Below are 20,640 nucleotides of genomic sequence, written 5' to 3'. Positions count from 1 at the left end.
TTTTGAATTTTTTCTGTAGCAATTTGAAGTCCAAAGGTGTGCAAAGAATTTACAAGATGTTGCACAACACTTTCCAAATACAGCGTTGTTTCTGTTGAAATTAAAATATCATCCATATAATGATATATTATAGCATTTGGAAATGCGTCTTGGCTCGGTTGAATAGCCGCAGCAACTACTATCTGACAGATACTAGGACTATTCATCATGCCCTGAGGTAGCACTGTCCACTGATAACGCTGCATAGGCTCAGCGTTATTTACACTAGGCACTGAAAAGGCAAAATGTGCACAATCATCAGGATGTAAAGGAATTGTGAAGAAGCAGTCTTTTAAATCAATGACTTGTAATTCCCACTCTTTAGGGATCATTGCAGGATTTGGCGTTCCTGGCTGGGTAATCCCCATAGGTTGTAACACTGCATTTATCGATCGTAAATCCTGTAGTAATCTTCATTTTCCTGACTTTTTTGGAATAACAAAAATCGGCGTGTTCCATGGACTAGTTGAAACAACATTGTGTCCTTGCTGCAACTGCTCTTGAATTAATTTATGTGCTTGTATCAATTTGTCCCCTTTTAACGGCCACTGATCGACCCAAACAGGTGCAGAGGTTAGCCACGTAAGTTTGAACAGGGGTTTTACATCAGTGACCCTTAGGATAAATTTGAATTGACTGTGGTTAGGGTAATGTGCCATTGTTTCAATAAATCTCTGCCCCACAAATTTACAGATGAGTCAAGTACATAAGGCTGAATCCATGCTTCATGCTTCTCAGGCCCCTTTACTGACAAGTTTGGCACTTTGCATGGGCTGTCGAGTGCCTCCTATACCAACAATTGTAGAAAGAGCTATTTGCAATTGCCACGAAGTTGGCCAGTCCTGTTTTGATATTATAGAAACGTCTGCTCCGGTATCTAGCAATCCCGAAAACCATCTACCCTCAATTTGCAATTTTAAAATTGGCTGTTGCTGTGTTATTTCCTGTGACCATAATACAAAAGGTCTCCCGGTGCTACCAAAGCTACCGTCACCTCGATTATTTTGCACTTTTTGAGGTACCCAATAAGGAAGCAATATTAATTGAGCTATTTTTGTGTTTGCCGGAATTGTACATGGAATTTGCATTGAAGCTAGCATGATTGTAATTTCCCCTTGATAATCTGAATCAATAACTCCAGGGTATACAATTATTCCCTGTGTCGTAGCACTAGATCGTCCAATTATTAATCCTAACATGCCATCAGGCAAAGGTCCGAATATTGCAGTCCCCACAATATAAATCCTCTGTTCTTTCATTAAGAGGTTGGCTGCTGTTGCCAAATCCAGCCCGGCACTCCCTGTAGTTGCGGGCTGGAGGTCATAGATGGTTCTTGCGGGCTGCCTGCTTGTGTAGCAGTCCAATCGGTTAGTGGTGCCTCCACTGAATTCCAGACCCTGTTGGTTTGCAGGGCACCGGGTCTCGCGCCCCTCCTGTAGTTTCCCTGGAAGAGATTACCTTCTTTGTCAAATTTCAATTTGTGTTGATTCGCCTGATGATATCCTTTACTACAATGAGGGCACAAGTGATTTGCAGGTTTATCATGTTTGGATTTCTGCCGTTTAGTACATTGCTTAGCCATATGTCCCAATTTTCCACAGTCAAAGCATTTCACAGTAACTTGATTAACATTTAGTTGCTGTGACAGTGCAGCAGCTAACATGTTAATCCTATGAGTGTCTGTCCCTACATTTTGACATATCTTAATATACTCCCCAACGTCAGTAGCTCTTCCTCTAACTGATTTCAGTGCAGCCTGACAGTCTGTATTTGCATTCTCATAAGCCAATTGAAATAATAATACTTTTGCAGCTTCCGGATTTTCTACCTGCCGCGTTGTCGCGGCTTGAAGGCGATCAATAAAAGATACGTACGGTTCCTGAGAGCCCTGTCGTATACAGGCAAATGAAGCGATACCTTGCCCAGTTTCAGGTACAGGTTGTAAAGCCATGATCGCAATACAAGTAGCTTGATCGAAAACTTGCTTTGGCAAAGCTGCTTGTGCCTGAGGTGTAATGTAAGGGCCTGTTCCTTGTAACATGTTTTGATCTATAAGTATCCCTGATGACAAGTTGTCAATAATTTGTTCCACTGACAAATCATTGTATTCTAATTGCCATACAGAATACTGAGCAGAAGTCAACACTGTTTTCATAAGCAATTTCCAGTCCCAAGGAGTCATAGTTGTGACGGTCGGACAAATTATAGTCAATGTCTCAAACATTCATTAAAGAACTTTGGTGGAGAAAACGGCCTCTGTAAAAATGCTGGAGTTTTGTGAACAGGACAATGTGGCCGGAGGAGAGGGCCCCCCGGAGGGTGGGACCGCGCTTCTCCAAAGCTGCAATTCCTTATCTTAAGTGACCAGGAGAAGGAGCACAGCATATGCGCCTGGAGGAGGAGGCCCCACGGAGGATGGGACTGTGCTTCTATCTTAAGCGGTCATGCCAGCAGAAAAAAGAGAGGCAACTCTGCGATGAACCCCCCCCCCCTCCAAAGCTCTCCGACCGATTCCAGAGAACCCCGGGAATGAGACTGCGCATGTCGAGACCATCGACTAACATGCTATAAAAGAAGGGAGAACGAGTTCTCAGCGCGCGCCCTCCAGAACTGGATCTCTACGCTGGCTGGACCAACGCTGGACCCAGGACTGGTGAAACCCTTTCCTTCTCTCTTTCTTTCTTTCTTTCTCTCTTTCTCTCCCTCCCTCTTTTTCTTCTCTCTTTTCCACAGTCCCTACACCTCATCCTTTTAAACATAAACCGTTGACCAAGTCTGAGACTAGGAGTGGACCTAGCCGCCCCTGGGCTCCTCTCTGAGAAGGAGTCCAGAAAGCAAGGGGGTCTGCTCTGAACCTCGTGACTCAACGGGAGGGCTCTCCTCCTGACACAGTTTCATGTTCCTTTTTCCATTTCATTTTTCTATACTTCCCTTCTCTTCTCAAACAGCGGCTTAACGACATGTTGCAAGGTTCATATTGATAAGTTCACTTGTACTTGGGCAAGGTTATCTAGGTTGAATAAATGTTGATTGTTGTTTGAACTCCCCTGGTGTCGTTTCACCTTAATTCTGACAAAGGAAATCCACGAACCTGAGTCGCTCCAACTCTGGGACGCGACATCTTAATTGGCGTCACGGACAGGATTTCCCTTGTTGGAAGGGAGTTTCTAATGTGATACCAGACCTCCACTCAGAGAACGAGCGGGGAGGATCTGGGAAGGATCTCTCAACAATAAGTTGGGAGGGATCCGAGCAGCGGCAGACACAGGGGCCCAGGAAATATCTCTGTCTGACTGTTCCCCTGTTTTAGAGAGGCTAACTGCCTATAGGGGATTTCCCTTGTTGGAAGGGAGATTCTAACGGGATACCGGACCTCCACCCGGAGAACGGGCGGGGAGGATCTGGGAAGGATCTCTCAACAATAAGTCGGGAGAGATCCGAGCAGTGGCAGGCATGGTGACCCGGGAAATATCTGTGTCTGACTGTTCCCCAGTTTTAGAGAAGCTAATTGCATATAAAGCCCGCCCTTCCCCACAAGGAGTAGCCTGGGCACGAGACCACTGGCATGACTCAAAAGCCATTGTAGGAAGAATTGAGAAGCTAGCAAAAGAAGGCAGGTTTCGCCCGGGAAAAGGGAAGGCTGTAGTGTGTGCAGTTTTAGGGGCCGCACTCGTAGCAGCCCAGGAAGACAGACAGGAAACAATGAAAGCTGAGCAGGCAGATAAGGAGAAGATTCAGTCCCTGCAGGATTTAGTTAAAGTCCTGCAAGAGCAATTAACTGCTGAGCGTAATACAACACAGCGGCTTCATGCTGCCTTGGCTGATGCATTAGATCGGGAAAGAATTTTACGAGCCGAGGTGGATGAAAGATCTGACCTGGACTTAGACCTGCAAGGTCTAGAGGTAGTTCAGGTGAAACAGCAAAAATCTTTATACCCAAATCAAGAGTTAGAAGGTACCAGAAAAGTTTTTTACCCTGAGGATGAAGAGATAGCAATGAGGCCATTAATTAAAACAGAAACCATAGACAATGGCCAAAATGGCGGAGCACCACACGTGACCATTAAGACGATACCATATTCCGCCACTGAATTATCTAAAATTCAGGAAAAGTATATCTGACTAGCAAAGGAGACTGAAACAGAATATGTGTGGAGGGTGTCATTAACTGGTGGCGACCGGATTTTATTGTCAGAAGATGAAGCCCAAGGATATTGGGGGCCTGGAGTGTTCCTAACTACCGATGATCCTAGGGAACCATGGTCTCTGACGCAGCGGGCAGCTTACTGGGCAGGGGGAATAGACCAAATGGAACGAGGAGAACCAACACGGATAGACACCCCTTCTATAAATCAGTTGACTGAGAGCTTACAGAAAACTGCTTGTCTCCAATTAATGCATGATAGGCGATTAGTGCCACAACAGCCCTCTCCGATGTTGTTAAATGCCAATCCCGATAGAATGACTCCTCTAATCCGAGGTTTACCAGATTCTTTGAAATTATATGCTGTCCAGCTGCAGGATAGATTACGTGATGCGATAGCACCTAGAGGAGGCAGGCGGAATGCAGGAGGGGTCCTGACCTGGGGAGAAGTGGCACAGGAATTGGTTAACTACGGCCGGAGAATGGGTCTCACAAGGGAAGAAAGCAGGGCTAAGCCTGCTATCCGCCGAATAGAAGGACCTGGCCGACCTCCCCCATCTAAGACTGTAAACACCAAAAAGCTGTATGGGGGTCAGCGGAACTTGTTGTGGGCAGAAGGGATAGAAAAGGGAATTCCCCGGGACGTGATGGATGGCTTGCCCACCTCTGTCCTAGAAAAGTTGGTCCTAGGGTGGAAAGACAAGAACAAGGAGCCTCCTCATACTGAGTTAAACATTCGAGGCTATAAAGGGGCGAATCCGCAGTTGCTGACAACTCCCACTCCCCAAACGCCTACTGCCCCAGAGGAAGGTATTACTGTCCGCAGGACGGGAAACTAGACAGGCCGTCCCCAGTAAGTGAGCCGGGGGACGGCCAGTGGGTTTATTTAAGGAGGCTCACTGAAAATAAGACAGGAGACCTGTTGATTACTTTTCCCCTTGGTCCCTTTAAGACCCCAGTAACTTTTTTAGTTGACACGGGTGCTCAGATGTCAGCACTCCGGGCGGATGTTGCTAACCGCAATGGAATAATTGCAGATAAGAAGCAGATATGGGTCACAGACGTTTTCGGAAGCTCCCAACCACAGCCGACAGCTAAAGTTAAATGCTGGCTGCCAGGGGATTCATCCCCTGTTGAGGTTACTATGATACTAGGTCCTCTACCCACCAATATTCTAGGACTTGACCTCTTAAAGGGCCAGTCATGGGTAGACTCTAAGGGAAGAGAATGGAAATTTGGGTGTCCCGCAATCTCTGTGAGGCTTTTGCAGTCTGCACCAACTCTTCCCCCTTCAAAGATAGTTAATGTCAAGCCTTATGCTTTGCCTTTGGGAGCAAGGGAAGGGATCACTTCAGTGATAACTGAGTTACGGGAACAGGGGATAGTTATTCCTACTCATTCACCCTATAATTCCCCAGTATGGCCGGTCCGCAAGCCAAATGGGAAGTGGCGACTGACAATTGACTATCGACGCCTGAACGCTAATACTGGCCCATTAACAGCTGCAGTCCCCAATATAGCAGAATTAATTGCAACCATACAAGAACAGGGTCACCAGATTTTAGCAACCATTGATGTGAAAGACATGTTCTTTATGGTTCCCTTGCAAGAAGCAGATAGGGACCGCTTTGCCTTTACCTGGGAGGGTGTACAATATACATTTACACGGCTTCCCCAAGGCTATTGCCACTCACCAACCATTGCTCACTATGCATTAGCCCAGGAACTAAATCAGATCACTCCTAAAGATGGAGTAAAAGTATATCAATATATTGACGATGTGCTAATTGGAGGACCAGATACCACTGTGGTGGGACAAACCCAGAGAGAAATCATTAGTCACTTGGAGAATTTAGGGCTCCAAATTCCTGCCGAAAAGGTACAACTCCCATCACCTGAAGTAAAATTTTTAGGTATCTGGTGGAAAGGAGGGACTGTGTGTATACCACCCGAAACCTTGTCCACCCTCGAACAAGTGAAAATGCCTGAAAATAAGAAAGAATTGCAGCATGCCCTAGGCTTGCTAGTGTTTTGGAGAAAACACATCCCTGACTTTTCTATCATAGCTCGCCCTTTATATGATTTAACCCGTAAAAGAACTGCTTGGGACTGGACACCTGTCCATGAAGAGGCTCTGAAATTATTAATTTTTGAAGCAGGGATTTACCAGGCCTTAGGACCAATACATCCAACAGACCCACTCCACATAGAATGGGGTTTTGCAATTCATGGGTTATCTATACATATGTGGCAGCGTGGCCCTGAAGGTCCTACCCGTCCTATAGGATTTTTCTCGCGTAGCTTTAAGGATGCTGAAAAACGGTATTCAGTTTGGGAGAAAGGACTCTTTGTGGTTAACCTAGCCTTACAGGAAGCCGAGAGAATTATACGACAGCAGCCCATCATCTTACGAGGACCCTTTAAGATCCTGAAACCAATATTGGCTGGAACTCCTCCCCCTGTAGGAGTAGCTCAACGAGAAACAGTAAGGAAGTGGTATGCCCAGTTAGACCACTACTGTCACACTAGACAGATAGAGGAGGGAACACCCAAAATGCTGCAAATACAGGATCCCCCTTCTGATCACCCAGATACAGAACCCCCTCCATCGTACATCAAAGTGGCTCCTCATTTTAAACCCCATTTAACAAATGTGTGGTTCACTGATGCTTCTGCAAAAAGGGAAGGAAAGACGTGGAAGTATCGAGCAGTAGCATTACATATTGATTCAGGGGAGCATATGATAACTGAGGGAGAGGGTAGTGCCCAAGCAGGGGAGTTAGTTGCTGTGTGGAGTGTAGTCGTTAAGGAAGCTGAGACAACAGAACCAGTATACATTTATACTGACTCCTATGCGGTGTTTAAGGGATGTACTGAATGGTTACCGTTTTGGGAACAAAACCAATGGGAAGTAAACCAAGTGCCAGTGTGGCAACGAGACAAATGGGAAGAAATACTGAATATCGCCAAGCAGAGATCTTTCTTGGTAGGCTGGGTTGCTGCACACCAGGCAGGAGATAACCCGGCTCACCTCCTAAATAACCAAGTAGATTCCTTAACACGTCTAGCCAGTCTTGCCATCGATGGTGAAGCAGAGAAATGGGAACACCTTCTGGAGTGGCTGCACGTGAAGCGTGGCCATTCAGGAAGTAAAGACCTGTACAAAGAGGCTATTAGTAGAGGATGGGCTGTTACACGAGAATTATGTAATACTGTTATTTCTGCATGCGGTCAGTGTCGAGTTCGTTTGGAAAAATATAACCCTTTAAAGGAGCAACCCCTACATTTAAGGACAAACAAAGGTTTATGGCAAACGTGGCAAATTGACTATATTGGCCCCTTTCGGGTATCAGAGGGAAAACGATATGTGTTAGTAGGAGTAGAGGTGGTATCAGGACTAACACAAGCTGAAGCTGTATCCAGAGCCACAGGAGAAAATACAGTGAAAAGTCTTAAAGTATGGTTTAGCTGCTTACCCAAGCCTCAGTCAATTCAATCTGATAATGGGAGCCATTTCACTGCTGGAGTGGTGCAAGAATGGGCTAAGGGTGAGGAAATCCAGTGGGTTTTTCACACCCCTTACTACCCTCAAGCTAATGGTATTGTGGAGAGAACAAACGGACTTCTAAAACGAGCTCTGAGGCCCCATGACCCAGGGTGGGCCTTGCGAGTACCAGAAGCAGTATACCGAGTCAATAGCCGGTGGGGGGCAAATGGCTGCCCCCGACTCCTAGCATTCTGTCCCACACCTCCTTCTATTGTTCCAGGGACGAAAAGTGGCAAAGACCCTGCACACTTGCTCCACTATGCTGGACAACCAGTATTAGTGGAACTGCCCACTGTGGGGCAAGTACCCCTAACCCTAAAGACGCCCCTTAACCTTTTTTCCTGGGTAGCCACAGATGCCCATGGGAAAGAGCATCGTATCAATACCCGATGGATTGTCCCATCCTTCTAAGTGGACCTTCATGTCCTGAATTAAAGTTGTTCCGATGTTAAATGGCTGATAAGAATATGTTTTTTCTGTATCCCACTGGCTGGATTCTAACAAGCATATCAGTTAAGATGCACAATATAACCCCAACCCTCTGCTATAGTACTAAAACCATAGCTGCTTGATGGCCTGCTTATGTTTTTGTTACTCTGACTAGCGATGCTGTGTTGACTTCTCAGAATTCCTGAGTTGGGGGGAGGACACAGAGAGCTTGGCAGCAGACAACGTTGGAGTTCTTGCAGCGGCACCTACGCCACGTAAGAACAAGTGGTTGCTATAAACTTATTAGCCTTTTTACGCACAATGAACACATTCTGCTGATCTACGGATACTTTAATCAGAGCAATTCCAGTCAAGAGAGCTTGAAATTTAAGGCTAGTTTGTATGCATCTATAATACGTAACACATCCTGCACGTGGCCTGTAGGAGGTTGTTTTACAGAAGCTGCACGAGCGCCTCGGAGAGTGCACCTCAGCCTCTCGGATGGATCCCAACCACTAGCAACACTGCTTGACATCTCCTCCAATCCTATCCCTTTAATGATTGTTTATTTTTGTATACATTTTGCAGGTTATCAGAAGCCCACGGCAGGACTTATGTTTTCACTTGATGAGTGGGCCATTATCTGTATTGTTTGTTTGATTTTGGTTGTGATATTCTTATGGTACAACAGGGAAAGATGGTTTGGAACTCCTTCCTCCTTGCCTTTCTTACTTTTGGTGCATCTGGACAAGGAGAAAGGGCCTCCAATTTGGCTTGGGAAGTGATACAAGGATTCATACATGTCTGGAATAGAACGGATCAGGGGATCTGTATTCAGATTCCTACTTCTGCCGAGCAGGGGATTAGATTCGGTTTGATACCCATGAGGCTCAATATTGGAAAATATAATATGAGCAATGGCATTATAGGGTTAGTAGATGCTCCGTTTGAGTATCAATATCGAAGTGATTATACCTCCTCTGGCAGATGGTGGCGAGATGAAGCAGCCTTCTATGAGATCCCTCGGGACACGGGGTGGCCTGACTTAATAAACAAAACTTGTAAGCGATGGAGATTGGAGGTCAGTCGTGAAATTGGTATTAGTCATAGCCCGCCGTGTCCTCCAGGATTCAAGGAAGCCTATTCCAGACGATTCCCACCTTCTCCATCCTGGTGGAGAATAACAGGATGCCCTTCCTATCACAATATATCTTGTCATTTAGTGCCTTTTTGGCCTGCTTCCCCGGAAATTACCCCTTTTGAATTACAGTATAATGTAAGATGGGATTCAGCTTGGTGTGTTCACATACCTGACAGGAAGGGACAATATCCTTCAGTGAATAGCGCCCACACTGCTTGGGGATGGTCAGTGAAACACATGTTAAAAAAACAACCTCTTCACTTATTAAAGAAAGAATTTGTGGGCACGCCCAACCCCAATGATGCCCATTTGTTAAACTGTACCCACATTATAGATTGTACCACAGGCGCTGGCAATCCCATCGAAACATGGATCAGTTTGGAAGTTAGAACCTTAATTCGAGATATGTGCACCTGTTGGGGATATCCGAATTTTGGATACCGAAACCGGGACAACCAATGTAATCAGATCACCAATAATGTTAATATCTGGCTAAAATGTGGAATTCCCATTAACCACTTCCCAAGACATAAGGTGGGAGAGGATAATCAAATACCCCGGGGAGACGCAGCTACTTGTCAAAACGCTTTGTATGCCGCCCCTGAGGGGACCGTCTGGGGGTGCTCAGATGGGAAAATGTACTCGCACTTGAATGTTATCAAACAGGCTGGATTGCGGTGTGGTTTGGGAATTCCTACTATGTGTCCCAGGCGAATCTTTGAATATACCACACCACCTATTCACAGGAAAAAAACGAGAACTTGATGACCCAAGTAGCACCCAGAAGTGGATTCAAAGCATTCTAAAACCTGATTATTATACCTGGGGACAGAAAGTATCGTTAGAGCTAGAAGCATTCTTTGCACCATCTGGGTATATTGTTCGGCACCAATGGGTGCTAGAAAACCTAACTTGGCAAGTACATGTATTAAGTAATTGGACTCGATATGCCTTTGGGGAACTAAATCTGCAAGTGCAACAAGTATCAAAAATGGCGTTACAGAATCGTTTAGCCTTAGATATGTTATTGTTAAAAGAACAAGGTGTGTGTGGTATGTTAAACTTGACTGAATCCGAATGTTGTATTACCATTCATAATGCCACGACCTCAATTGAAGAAGCCCGGGCAAAGATGAAGGAGATTGCCGACCAGACGGGGGAACTCTTCCATGCAATGCAACCAGCTGACTGGTTTGATGGCTGGAGTCCCAACTCATGGCTACATTCCATTTTGGGATCCTTGGGACTGACGGGATGGGGAAAATGGCTTGTAAATATTGGACTTATGATATTAATTGGATTTACATGTTTAATAGCAGGCCTTGCCATAGTAAGATGTATGATTAGCCACTTGCTATCCTCAGCTGTCTCTCTCTCTTCTCCTACTGTCCGCTATGTTAAAATTACCACAGAAGAAGATGATATAAACGAGAATCAAAGTACAGCGACTGTTTGAGCCACGGGGTGGTGTGACGGTCGGACAAATTATAGTCAATGTCTCAAACATTCGTTAAAGAACTTTGGTGGAGAAAACGGCCTCTGTAAAAATGCTGGAGTTTTGTGAACAGGACAATGTGGCCGGAGGAGAGGGCCCCCCGGAGGGTGGGACCGCGCTTCTCCAAAGCCGCAATTCCTTATCTTAAGTGACCAGGAGAAGGAGCACAGCATATGCGCCTGGAGGAGGAGGCCCCACAGAGGATGGGACTGTGCTTCTATCTTAAGCGGTCATGCCAGCAGAAAAAAGAGAGGCAACTCTGCGATGAACCCCCCCCCCCTCCAAAGCTCTCCGACCGATTCCAGAGAACCCCGGGAATGGGACTGCGCATGTCGAGACCATCGACTAACACGCTATAAAAGAAGGGAGAACGAGTTCTCAGCGCGCGCCCTCCGGAACTGGATCTCTACGCTGGCTGGACCAACGCTGGACCCAGGACTGGTGAAACCCTTTCCTTCTCTCTTTCTTTCTTTCTTTCTCTCTTTCTCTCCCTCCCTCTTTTTCTTCTCTCTTTTCCACAGTCCCTACACCTCATCCTTTTAAACATAAACCGTTGACCAAGTCTGAGACTAGGAGTGGACCTAGCCGCCCCTGGGCTCCTCTCTGAGAAGGAGTCCAGAAAGCAAGGGGGGTCTGCTCTGAACCTCGTGACTCAACGGGAGGGCTCTCCTTCTGACACAGTTTCATGTTCCCTTTTCCATTTAATTTTCTATACTTCCCTTCTCTTCTCAAACAGCGGCTTAACGACATGTTGCAAGGTTCATATTGATAAGTTCACTTGTACTTGGGCAAGGTTATCTAGGTTGAATAAATGTTGATTGTTGTTTGAACTCCCCTGGTGTCGTTTCACCTTAATTCTGACAAAGGAAATCCACGAACCTGAGTCGCTCCAACTCTGGGACGCGACAATATGATTTTGCTAAAATATTAAAATTAAATATGATTAATTCTAACTAATAACAAATCAATGACAAATCAGTAACAACATGGTTGCTGGAACCCCAAAGCGTGGTATTATTTCTTGCACTAATATTTTAGTTACCTCCCGAGCTTTAGCTGTTCTTGTTGGGAATGCTTCTGGTCAACCTGAAAAGGTATCAGTTAATACTAGTAAATATCGATACCCCCCTTTTCTTGGAAGTTCTGTGAAATCAATTTGCCATTGTTGTCCAGGCCCATTGCCTTTCCCAATCTGGCCCATTTCTAATTTAGGGGTATTCTTAGGATTAATCTGGAGGCAAAGATCGCATTGTTGAGTCACCTGTCTCACCATGGTATATAAATTTCTAGCCACAATTTCTCTTATCAAATGATTATACAGAGCCTCTGTTCCCCAATGTCTTTTCCTATGTTCCTCCCGTATCAAATGCCATAATGAGCAAGAGGGAACGATTAGCTTTCCGTGTGGGGTATGAGCCCACCCCTCTTCATTATATGACCCTTCTAAATCTGTAATGAGCTTCTGATCTTCCTTGGTGTATTCTGGCTTACCTTCTAGGGAGATCTGCCTATCTGGAATTAAAGCCCCTTCTGTTTTTACCTTTGTTCCGGCCACTTGTTTTGCCTCTCTGTCCGCCAGCTCGTTCCCTTTTTCCAAATCTGAGCTCACTTTCTGGTGTGCCTTAATATGCATAATTGTCACTTTCTCAGGGAGCTGGACAGCTTCCAGTAACTTCAGAATTTCTTCTGCGTGTTTGATATTTTTCCCTTGAGAACTCAGTAGTCCTCTCTCCTTCCAAATTGCTCCATGTGCATGTACAACTCCAAAGGCATATTTTGAGTCTGTATAAATGTTCACAACTTTGCCCTGGGCCAACTCCAGGGCGCGGGTTAGAGCAATTATTTCTGCCTTCTGTGCGGAAGTGTTCATGGGCAAAGCCCCTGATTCTATTACCTCTTGGCTGGTGGTGACGGCATATCCCGCATGTCGATTACCATTTAGGACGTAACTGCTTCCGTCTGTGAACCAAGTTTCCCCGTTTTCCATGGGGCTGTCTTTCAGGTCTGGGCAGCTTGCGTATGTTGCTTCGATGGTTTCTAAACAGTCATGATGTACCGGTTCTCCTGTGTTCCCGCTGAGAAAAGAAGCTGGGTTGACAATGTTAGTGACTACAATCTCCACATCATCCTGCTCTACCAATATAGCTTGATATCTCAGGAATCTTTGTGGAGAGAGCCAATGTCCACCCTTTGCTTCCAGTACTGTTGATACTGTGTGAGACACCAGAACAGTCATTTTTTGGCCCAGAGTAAATTTTCGGGCTTCCTGTATGTTCAGTATTACAGCTGCAACCGCCCGCAGGCATCCAGGCCAACCTTTTGCAGTCGTGTCTAACTGCTTAGAGAGGTAGGCAACTGCCTGTCTATATGGGCCCAGGTTTTGTGCTAATATTCCCAGGGCAATGCCCTGCTTCTCGTGGGAGTAAAGAAGGAATGGCTTACTCACATCTGGGAGTCCTAAGGCCGGGGCTGACATCAAAGCCTTTTTCAGTAGCTCAAAGGCTCGTTCGGTCTCCTTGTTCCACTCAAGGTGTTTCTGCTTAGTGTCTGTCAGCGCATACAGTGGTTTAACAAGCAATCCATAATTATAGATCCACAATCGGCACCACCCTGTCATTCCCAGAAAAGTCTGTAACTCTTTCACTGTCTGAGGTCTCTGAGTTTGGCATATTGTCTCTTTACGGGCCTGTCCCAAAGTTCTTTGTCCCGCACAAATTTCATAGCCCAAATAATTCACTTTGCGTTGCATTACCTGTGCCGCCTTCTTGGATACCTGGTACCCTTGAAGTCCCAGGAAATTCAGCAGACTCACCATCCATATTATACAATCTTTCTCTGTTTTGGTGGCGATCAGGATATCATCCACGTACTGCAACAGCTTCCCCTCCTCAGACGGGGCTTCCCAGGATTCTAAGTCTTTCGCAAGCTGATTGCCAAAAATGGTAGGACTATTCTTAAATCCTTGTGGCAACACCGTCCAAGTGAGCTGGGTCTTTTGACCACTTTTGGGGTTTTCCCATTCGAATGCAAATAATTTTTGGCTGGTCTCATGGAGAGGGAGGCAAAAGAAAGCATCCTTCAAATCTAAAACAGTAAACCAAGTCAATTCAGGTGTTAATACAGTCAACAGGGTATATGGGTTCGCCACTACTGGGTAAAGATCTTCAGATATCTTATTCACCGCCCGTAAGTCTTGGACCACCCGATATGACCCATCGGGCTTCCGAACAGGTAATATAGGGGTATTGAATTCAGACTCACACTCTTTTAGTAATCCCAACTGCAAAAATTTTTCTATCACCAGCCAGATTCCTTCTCTGTCTTCCTTCTTTAGGGGATATTGTTTAATTCTTACCAGCTTTTGGCCTTCCTTGATCCTAACTTCAACAGGTGGAGCACTTTTCGCTCTTCCAGGTGTATCGGTAGCCCATACCCCTGGGTACACTTGGTTTAAGATGTCCTTGTTAATGCTTCCTTCTAGGGGGAGACTGGTTAAGGTTAGGCTCAACATTTGAATATATTGCTGATCTTTTACCTCCAGAGTAATTTCTCCCTTTTCGAATACAATTTTTGCTCCCAATTGTTCCACCAAGTCCCTTCCCAAAAGTGCCTTTGGGGAGTTGGGCATATATAAAAATTTATGAATGCCCCACTGTTTTCCTAATTTATATTCTAAAGGTTTACAAAAATATGCCTTTTCACTTTGGCCAGTTGCTCCTTTCACCATGACATAATCATCTCCCAGGGGCATCAAAGCTTGGTTCAGAACCGAGTATGTTGCCCCCGTATCTACCAAAAATTCTACCTCTTGTTGTGTTTTCCCTAGCTTAATTATAACCAGTGGATCTGCTAGGGTAGATTCCCCAGGTTCCCGTCAATCTCCCTTCACATGGTCTACCGTTCTTCCTGTTTGAGCCCTCTGATCCGCCTTCTTGTTCTTTGGGCATTCCTTTTTCCAGTGACCAAATTTCTTACACAAAGCACATTGATCCTTGTCTGCGGCGGCACAGGACAACACACACAGACCAATGTGATCAGGTGAAGCCCACTTTACTAGAGCATCAGACATCATTTTATACATTAGTTACATCTGTACATGCGTTTAGCTATTTTACTATTGGTTACACACATTATTCACGCACTGTCCATGCATCTAGTTACACTTAATGATTGGTTATATCAACACGGTACACGCGCATAAACATAAAACATAATTGGTTATACTAACTAAAACATGCGAGACTTGTCTCAGTCGAATTGGTCAAGATAAACTGCCAAATTGAGGTTGGTTGTGCCAAGTTCTCTTTATCGTGGAATGCGCACCTGTGTTTTTCTAATTGGTATCTTTCTTATTTTTGTCTTCTTGTTTATTCTGTTCAAGGCCTTCTAAAGGCGTCTGGAATGCTCTTGTGACCATTAGCTAAATATGTTCCCACAACACTTGCCCAGTCAGGGCAAGTCTCGTCTAGGCCCTCTTCCTCTTTCTTCCTGGATAACAGCCATTAATTTCCTTTGCCCCTGCCTATATCCTTCTTCTCTGCTACTAAATACTCTCCATGCTTCATCCAATAATATTTCTAAATTCCTACCCTCTGTAGGGCGTAATTTCTGAAGTTTGTGCCTTATATCCCCTGTAGATTGACCCAAAAACAGGGAGACCAATTGTTGTATTCCTACCTCTGACCCAGGATCCAGCGGTGTGCTGCGGCGCATTACATCCCTCAATCAATCCAGGAATTCGGATGGAGACTCGGAAGGACTCTGCATATAAAGCTGACCAATTTATAGTTTTGGGGATTGCCCTCTCCATTCCTTTTGTAATCCACTCCTGATACCCCTGCAATCTTTCCATATGTGCAGATCTATGAACATCCCACTTTGGGTCTTGGAGAGGGGAATATTCCTTAATGTCCCCTCCTGTGATCTTATAATGATCTTCAGCTAGGTTCCCTGCTGTTTTTAAAATCAGCTGTTTCTCTGTCTCAGTCATATATTCAATAATAGCTGTATATCCTTCCAATCAGGGTTATGCTGTTTTACAATAAATTGGAAATGCTTAGTTACACTTACCGGATCACTCCTATAATCTTTTGCAACCTTTTCCCATTCCCCTAGGTCAGCAGTAGAAAAGGGTACTTTGCTGTCCGGAGTGGGGGTCAGAGTTCTGTCCGAGTCTGCATCCTGTTCCTGTGGTCGAGGGGGAGGCTTAAAAAAAATCAATTAGCTTTGTACATCTTTGTCCAATACTACATGCCGAACAGCACCGCCTCAGTTTACCTCTAAGCTCCTTGTTGTTTTCTTGCTCAAGTGCAAGCACCATGGGGTCCTGTGGAGGTACCATTCCACAGTCCCTTTGCCACTCCGGATGGTTTTGGAGGGTGAAAAACATGTCTGCATACGAAACCTCATCCCATTTTCCTTCTCTCCTTAAAAACAGCATTACTTGTAATAGAGTATTATAATCTATTGACCCATTAAGTGGCCACTTAGCATCACCTTCTAACTTATACAACGGCCACCATTGATTGCAATATTTAATAAGGTTCTTTTTACTTTCTGTACCTCCGGTCCCAACAATATCTTTCCAGTGGGCAATTACACAACCCAGAGGACTCTTCCTCAATATTCCCCCTTGATTGTTTCCCATTTTATAACTTCTCCTTTTAATAAGCTTCCATGCAAATCGGTTTTTACACTTCTTTATAGCCTTCTCCCAGTTTTCCTCCCACTCGTCCCGAATTTCCAGGATTAAATTTTCCTTTCCACACACCAATTTCACTATTTCGGCTACCTTTCCAACCACAAACAATCATCTCAGCTGTATACGTAGCCCGTCCCCTCTTATCCCAGGGAGTCCAAACCCAACACTCAGGGCATTCAATATCCCCTCCACAATCTATTTGCAACCTCTGTTTACACCACACACATTCCAGGACATATGAGGGCATACACTCATTTCCTGGATGTAAAAGACACCATTCAAATACCCACATTTATGCGATGCACCATACAGGGACTTTCTTATACCAACACCACAAAATGATTAAGATAATCAAACTCAAACTTACAACTACAACGCTAACATATAAATTCAAGTTCCAAATCATCAGTCACACTTTTTTCGTCTCCGGCCGTACCCCTTGTGGAGTTACGAAACTGTGGATCAGAACTCCACACACGCTCTGCAACTGAGCTGCATCTCTTTTACTCAAACATTCAATCCACAGTTTTAGACATTTACACATTAACAAGCATATATACACATATAAATCTCAACATAACATTTCCACATACTCACACAAAATCTTTAACATTAAATTTCCAAACATTCACATCATACAATCATCGCTCCAGTTGACAACCTTTCAGCAGCTGCAAAAATGTACCAAGCGCAATTGCGAGGGGGTCCACTTACCCCAAAAATGTACCAAGTGCAATTGCGAGGGGGTCTGCTTACCCTTCTCCTGCCTCTTATATACCAGTCATCGACAGGTCCGTCCTGGCTCCCGATACTGGGATGCAGCGGTCACCCCGGATTTGCTCGATCTACCCCCAAGATCGCTGGCGGCCGCTCTATCGGTCAGCAAATCCCCCCTTGTTACCATACAGGGTACCCTCCTCCCATATGGGGCCTACGCTGCACGCCAGACGTCTCTGTGCGATTTACCAGCTGCCCCGGCCTGTACCTTTACAGGCTCCCTTTGTGAAACATACCGTTTGGTCCGCGGCTTCAGGAGGTCGTTGTCTGCTCCCACGGTGAGCGGCTGGCAGCAGAGGCTCCTCCGAGGAAAGTGCTCGGGGCGCGCCGAGGGGCGTCCGCTCTGCAGTCGGTCCTGCAGCCGAGCAGAGAGTCTCCTGGCTGGCTTGCCAAACTGATGTGCGGAAACAGACTCCACAATCAGTGAGATTGTAAAGTAGGTATGTTCATTCAGCGCTGGGCAGCACGGGGGGGAGTCCCACCAAAGTCATGCGCGCCTGACTCGGCAGTTCGCTTCAAATTTATACAGTCAAGTGTTACATATACATGGAGTTTTGCAATACGCCTATACATAGGCATGATCTATCCCCGCTTCATATTAAAATTAGTTCCAAAAAGTCACAAGGCCGGTCTTGGCTGGTTTTTGGGGTCGACTGCTGCTTCTTATCAGGGACTATCTCCTGCCCCAGCCAGCCTCAACAATGCAAATGTTAAGCATCACTTCTCATCCTCTTGGGCCAACAATGCAAATGTTAAGCATCACTTCTCATCCCCTTGGGCCAGCAATGCAAACGTTAAGCACCACTTTTCATCCTCTTGGGCCATGTCTACCTCTACTGAAATTTCTTTAACTTCATTATAAGCTAGATAATTACTATATCTACTAAGGTTCCTTTGGCTCCCTGTTTCCGAATGTTTTTATCTTTAACTGTTCTGAGGACTGGCAAACATCCCAGCTGAGCCAGATATGCGCTCCTGTTTTAGTAGTATTGACTGTATGCTGTTAGTTCTTTCTAGATCTTTGTTGAAACATATATAATTTTGATCCTTTAGTGAAATAAACAGAATCTTGTACAGAGAGCTTGAGCACTTAATTCAGTCATGGCAGCATGGGGTCCTCCACAGGCTGCAGGTGGATATCTGCTCCACCGTGGACATCCATGTGCTGCAGGGGGACAGCCTGCCTCACCATGGTCTTCACCACAGGCTGCAGGGGAATCTCTGCTCCAGCGCCTGGAGCACCTCCTCCCCCTCCTTCTTCACTGACCTTGGTGTCTGCAGGGTTGTTTCTCTCCCATATTCTCACTCGTCTCTCTGCCTGCTGTTGCACAGCAACTTTTCCCCTTTCTTAAATATGTTATCACAGAGGTGCTACCACTGTTGCTGATTGGCTTAGCCTTGGCCAGTGGCAGGTCCATCTTGGAGCCGGCTGGCATTGGCTCCATGGGACATAGGGGAAGCTTCCAGCAGCTTCTCACAGAAGCCAGCACTGTAGCCCCCCTGTGAGACACTGAACTGTAATCTCGAGCCATTTGTCTCAAAGATTGTTTGCTGTGAGAGACTGAAGTGCTAACTCTTTATCTCTAGCCATTTGTCTCTGGGATGGCCTGTTTCAGCAGGACACTCCTCTGTCCATAAGGACGATTACCAGGCCACTGAGGCATCCAGGGGAGGAGACAGGCTGGAGCTGACAAAGCATGCGGGAATGTGGAGACTACCATTGTCATGGAAACTGTAGTACTTGAGATAAGGTACTGGTTTCTGGTGTTGATCATGCGAAGGTTGTGTGATAGACAAAACCTGCAGCATGTGAACAGTGCCTGAACAGTACGTATGTGCATGCATCATCGAACTATGCCCTATAAAAAAAAACGTGGAGACAAGCCATGGTGTGCACCCACCACTGAAGAATTGAAGACTGAGGACCAACGGGACACCACTGGATCCATGGTGGTGACTATTCTTGCAACTCTATCCCGACTGCTTGCTTGATTTCTGTCTTTTTCTTCCATTCAATCCTATCGCTACTATTTTCTACTTTTGATACTTTTGATAATAACAGCTCTTTGGGTATACTGTATTTGACCTCGTTTGTGTCTTAATCTCGCTCTTGGGATCATATCGAAACCTTCCCTGACATTGGATCGGGACACTGCCTTCTACCAAAACCTTGCCATTCAAACCCAGTACATTCCAGCCCTCGCCTCTGTGCATCACACATTTAAGAATTATCATTAAAATCCACATTCATCACCATATTCACAATCTTCACAAACTCCGCTAACATCAACAAAAAAGAATTCCCCACACCAAAATTAAAATAACACCGTCACAACACTGAAGAAAATTGGACAATTTACACACAATCCACCCTTAATCCCTTCAACACAATTACAACATAAATTCCCCACAATCATTCTGCTCTTCGCTCTCTAGCTGTGTTCAGTCCATGTTTTGTCAGTTACCTCTCCCAATTACTGTCCTTATCTCGAATTCCTTATGCCCCACATTGGGTGCCAAAAAGGACTGTGGTGGGTTTATCCTGGCTGGGTGCCAGGTCCCCACCAAAGCTGCTCTATCACTCCCCCTCCTCAACTGGACACTTTAATAAAGTGAAAGCAAAGGTCGCGCACTAAAGCAAAGGAAAACAGATGATGTTATTCTCTACTTCCCATCAACAGGCGATGTCTGGCCACTTCCTGGGAAGCAGGGCTTCAGTACACATAGCAGTTGTTCTGGAAGACAAATGTCATCATAACGAATGCTCCCCCTCCTCCTCCTTTCTCTTAGCTTTTATTGCTGAGCAGACATCATATGTTATGGAATATCCCTTTGGTCAGTTTGGGTCAGCTGTCCTGGCTATGTCCCCTCCCAAGGTCTTGCCCACCCCCAGCCTGCCAGTGAGGGGAGGGAAAATGTTGGAGCACTGCTCAGCAGTAGCCAAAACACTGGTGTGTTATCAACACCTTTCTAGCTACCAATACAGAGAAAATTAACTCCATCTCAGCCAGACCCAATACACTGCTGCACTGTGCGCTTACACAGTGACACTACACCACCTCCACCATGTGGGTTTGGATGGGTGCACCAGAGTTGCCGGCCAGGTGGATCTGGTAGATATCCCATGCTTGAGTTGATAACTGATAGCATATTTCCATACATTCTGTATGGCATGTCTAAATATTTTGATGGTTTTAATATTTTGTACCAGCCGTGGAAACTGGTTTGCTGCTAGGTGACTGTAAAAGTGAGATTTGGTAAATAATTATTAGAAATCTTATACTAACACTATGATTGAAACAATAGACAAAAGTATAGCCAAGCAATTAACTAGTAGAGGTAGTTACTCATAGGTTTTGCAGTTCTT

General features: G+C 45.4%; 1 protein-coding gene across 1 annotated transcript; it reads left to right on the top strand.

The window, feature by feature from the left end:
* The first annotated feature begins 2,674 nt into the window (after positions 1-2,674).
* Positions 2,675-10,828, top strand: LOC115341033. The gene is made up of 2 exons (XM_041121631.1): positions 2,675-2,692; positions 8,748-10,828. The coding sequence occupies exon 2, from the start codon at positions 8,839-8,841 to the stop codon at positions 10,063-10,065; it is 1,227 nt and encodes a 408-aa protein (XP_040977565.1). The 5' UTR covers positions 2,675-2,692; positions 8,748-8,838; the 3' UTR covers positions 10,066-10,828.
* Positions 10,829-20,640: the final 9,812 nt, after the last annotated feature.

Source organism: Aquila chrysaetos (assembly GCF_900496995.4).
Source record: "Aquila chrysaetos chrysaetos chromosome W unlocalized genomic scaffold, bAquChr1.4 W_unloc_4, whole genome shotgun sequence".
In the NCBI taxonomy this organism is placed as follows: domain Eukaryota; kingdom Metazoa; phylum Chordata; class Aves; order Accipitriformes; family Accipitridae; genus Aquila; species Aquila chrysaetos.
The sequence above is the reverse complement of the archived record's forward strand: the minus strand, read 5'-3'. Positions and strand labels throughout refer to the sequence as shown.

Bases quoted from the DNA above. Each gene is read 5' to 3' on its own strand.
- LOC115341033 (XM_041121631.1), top strand. From the start codon at position 8,839: ATGGTACAACAGGGAAAGATGGTTTGGAACTCCTTCCTCCTTGCCTTT.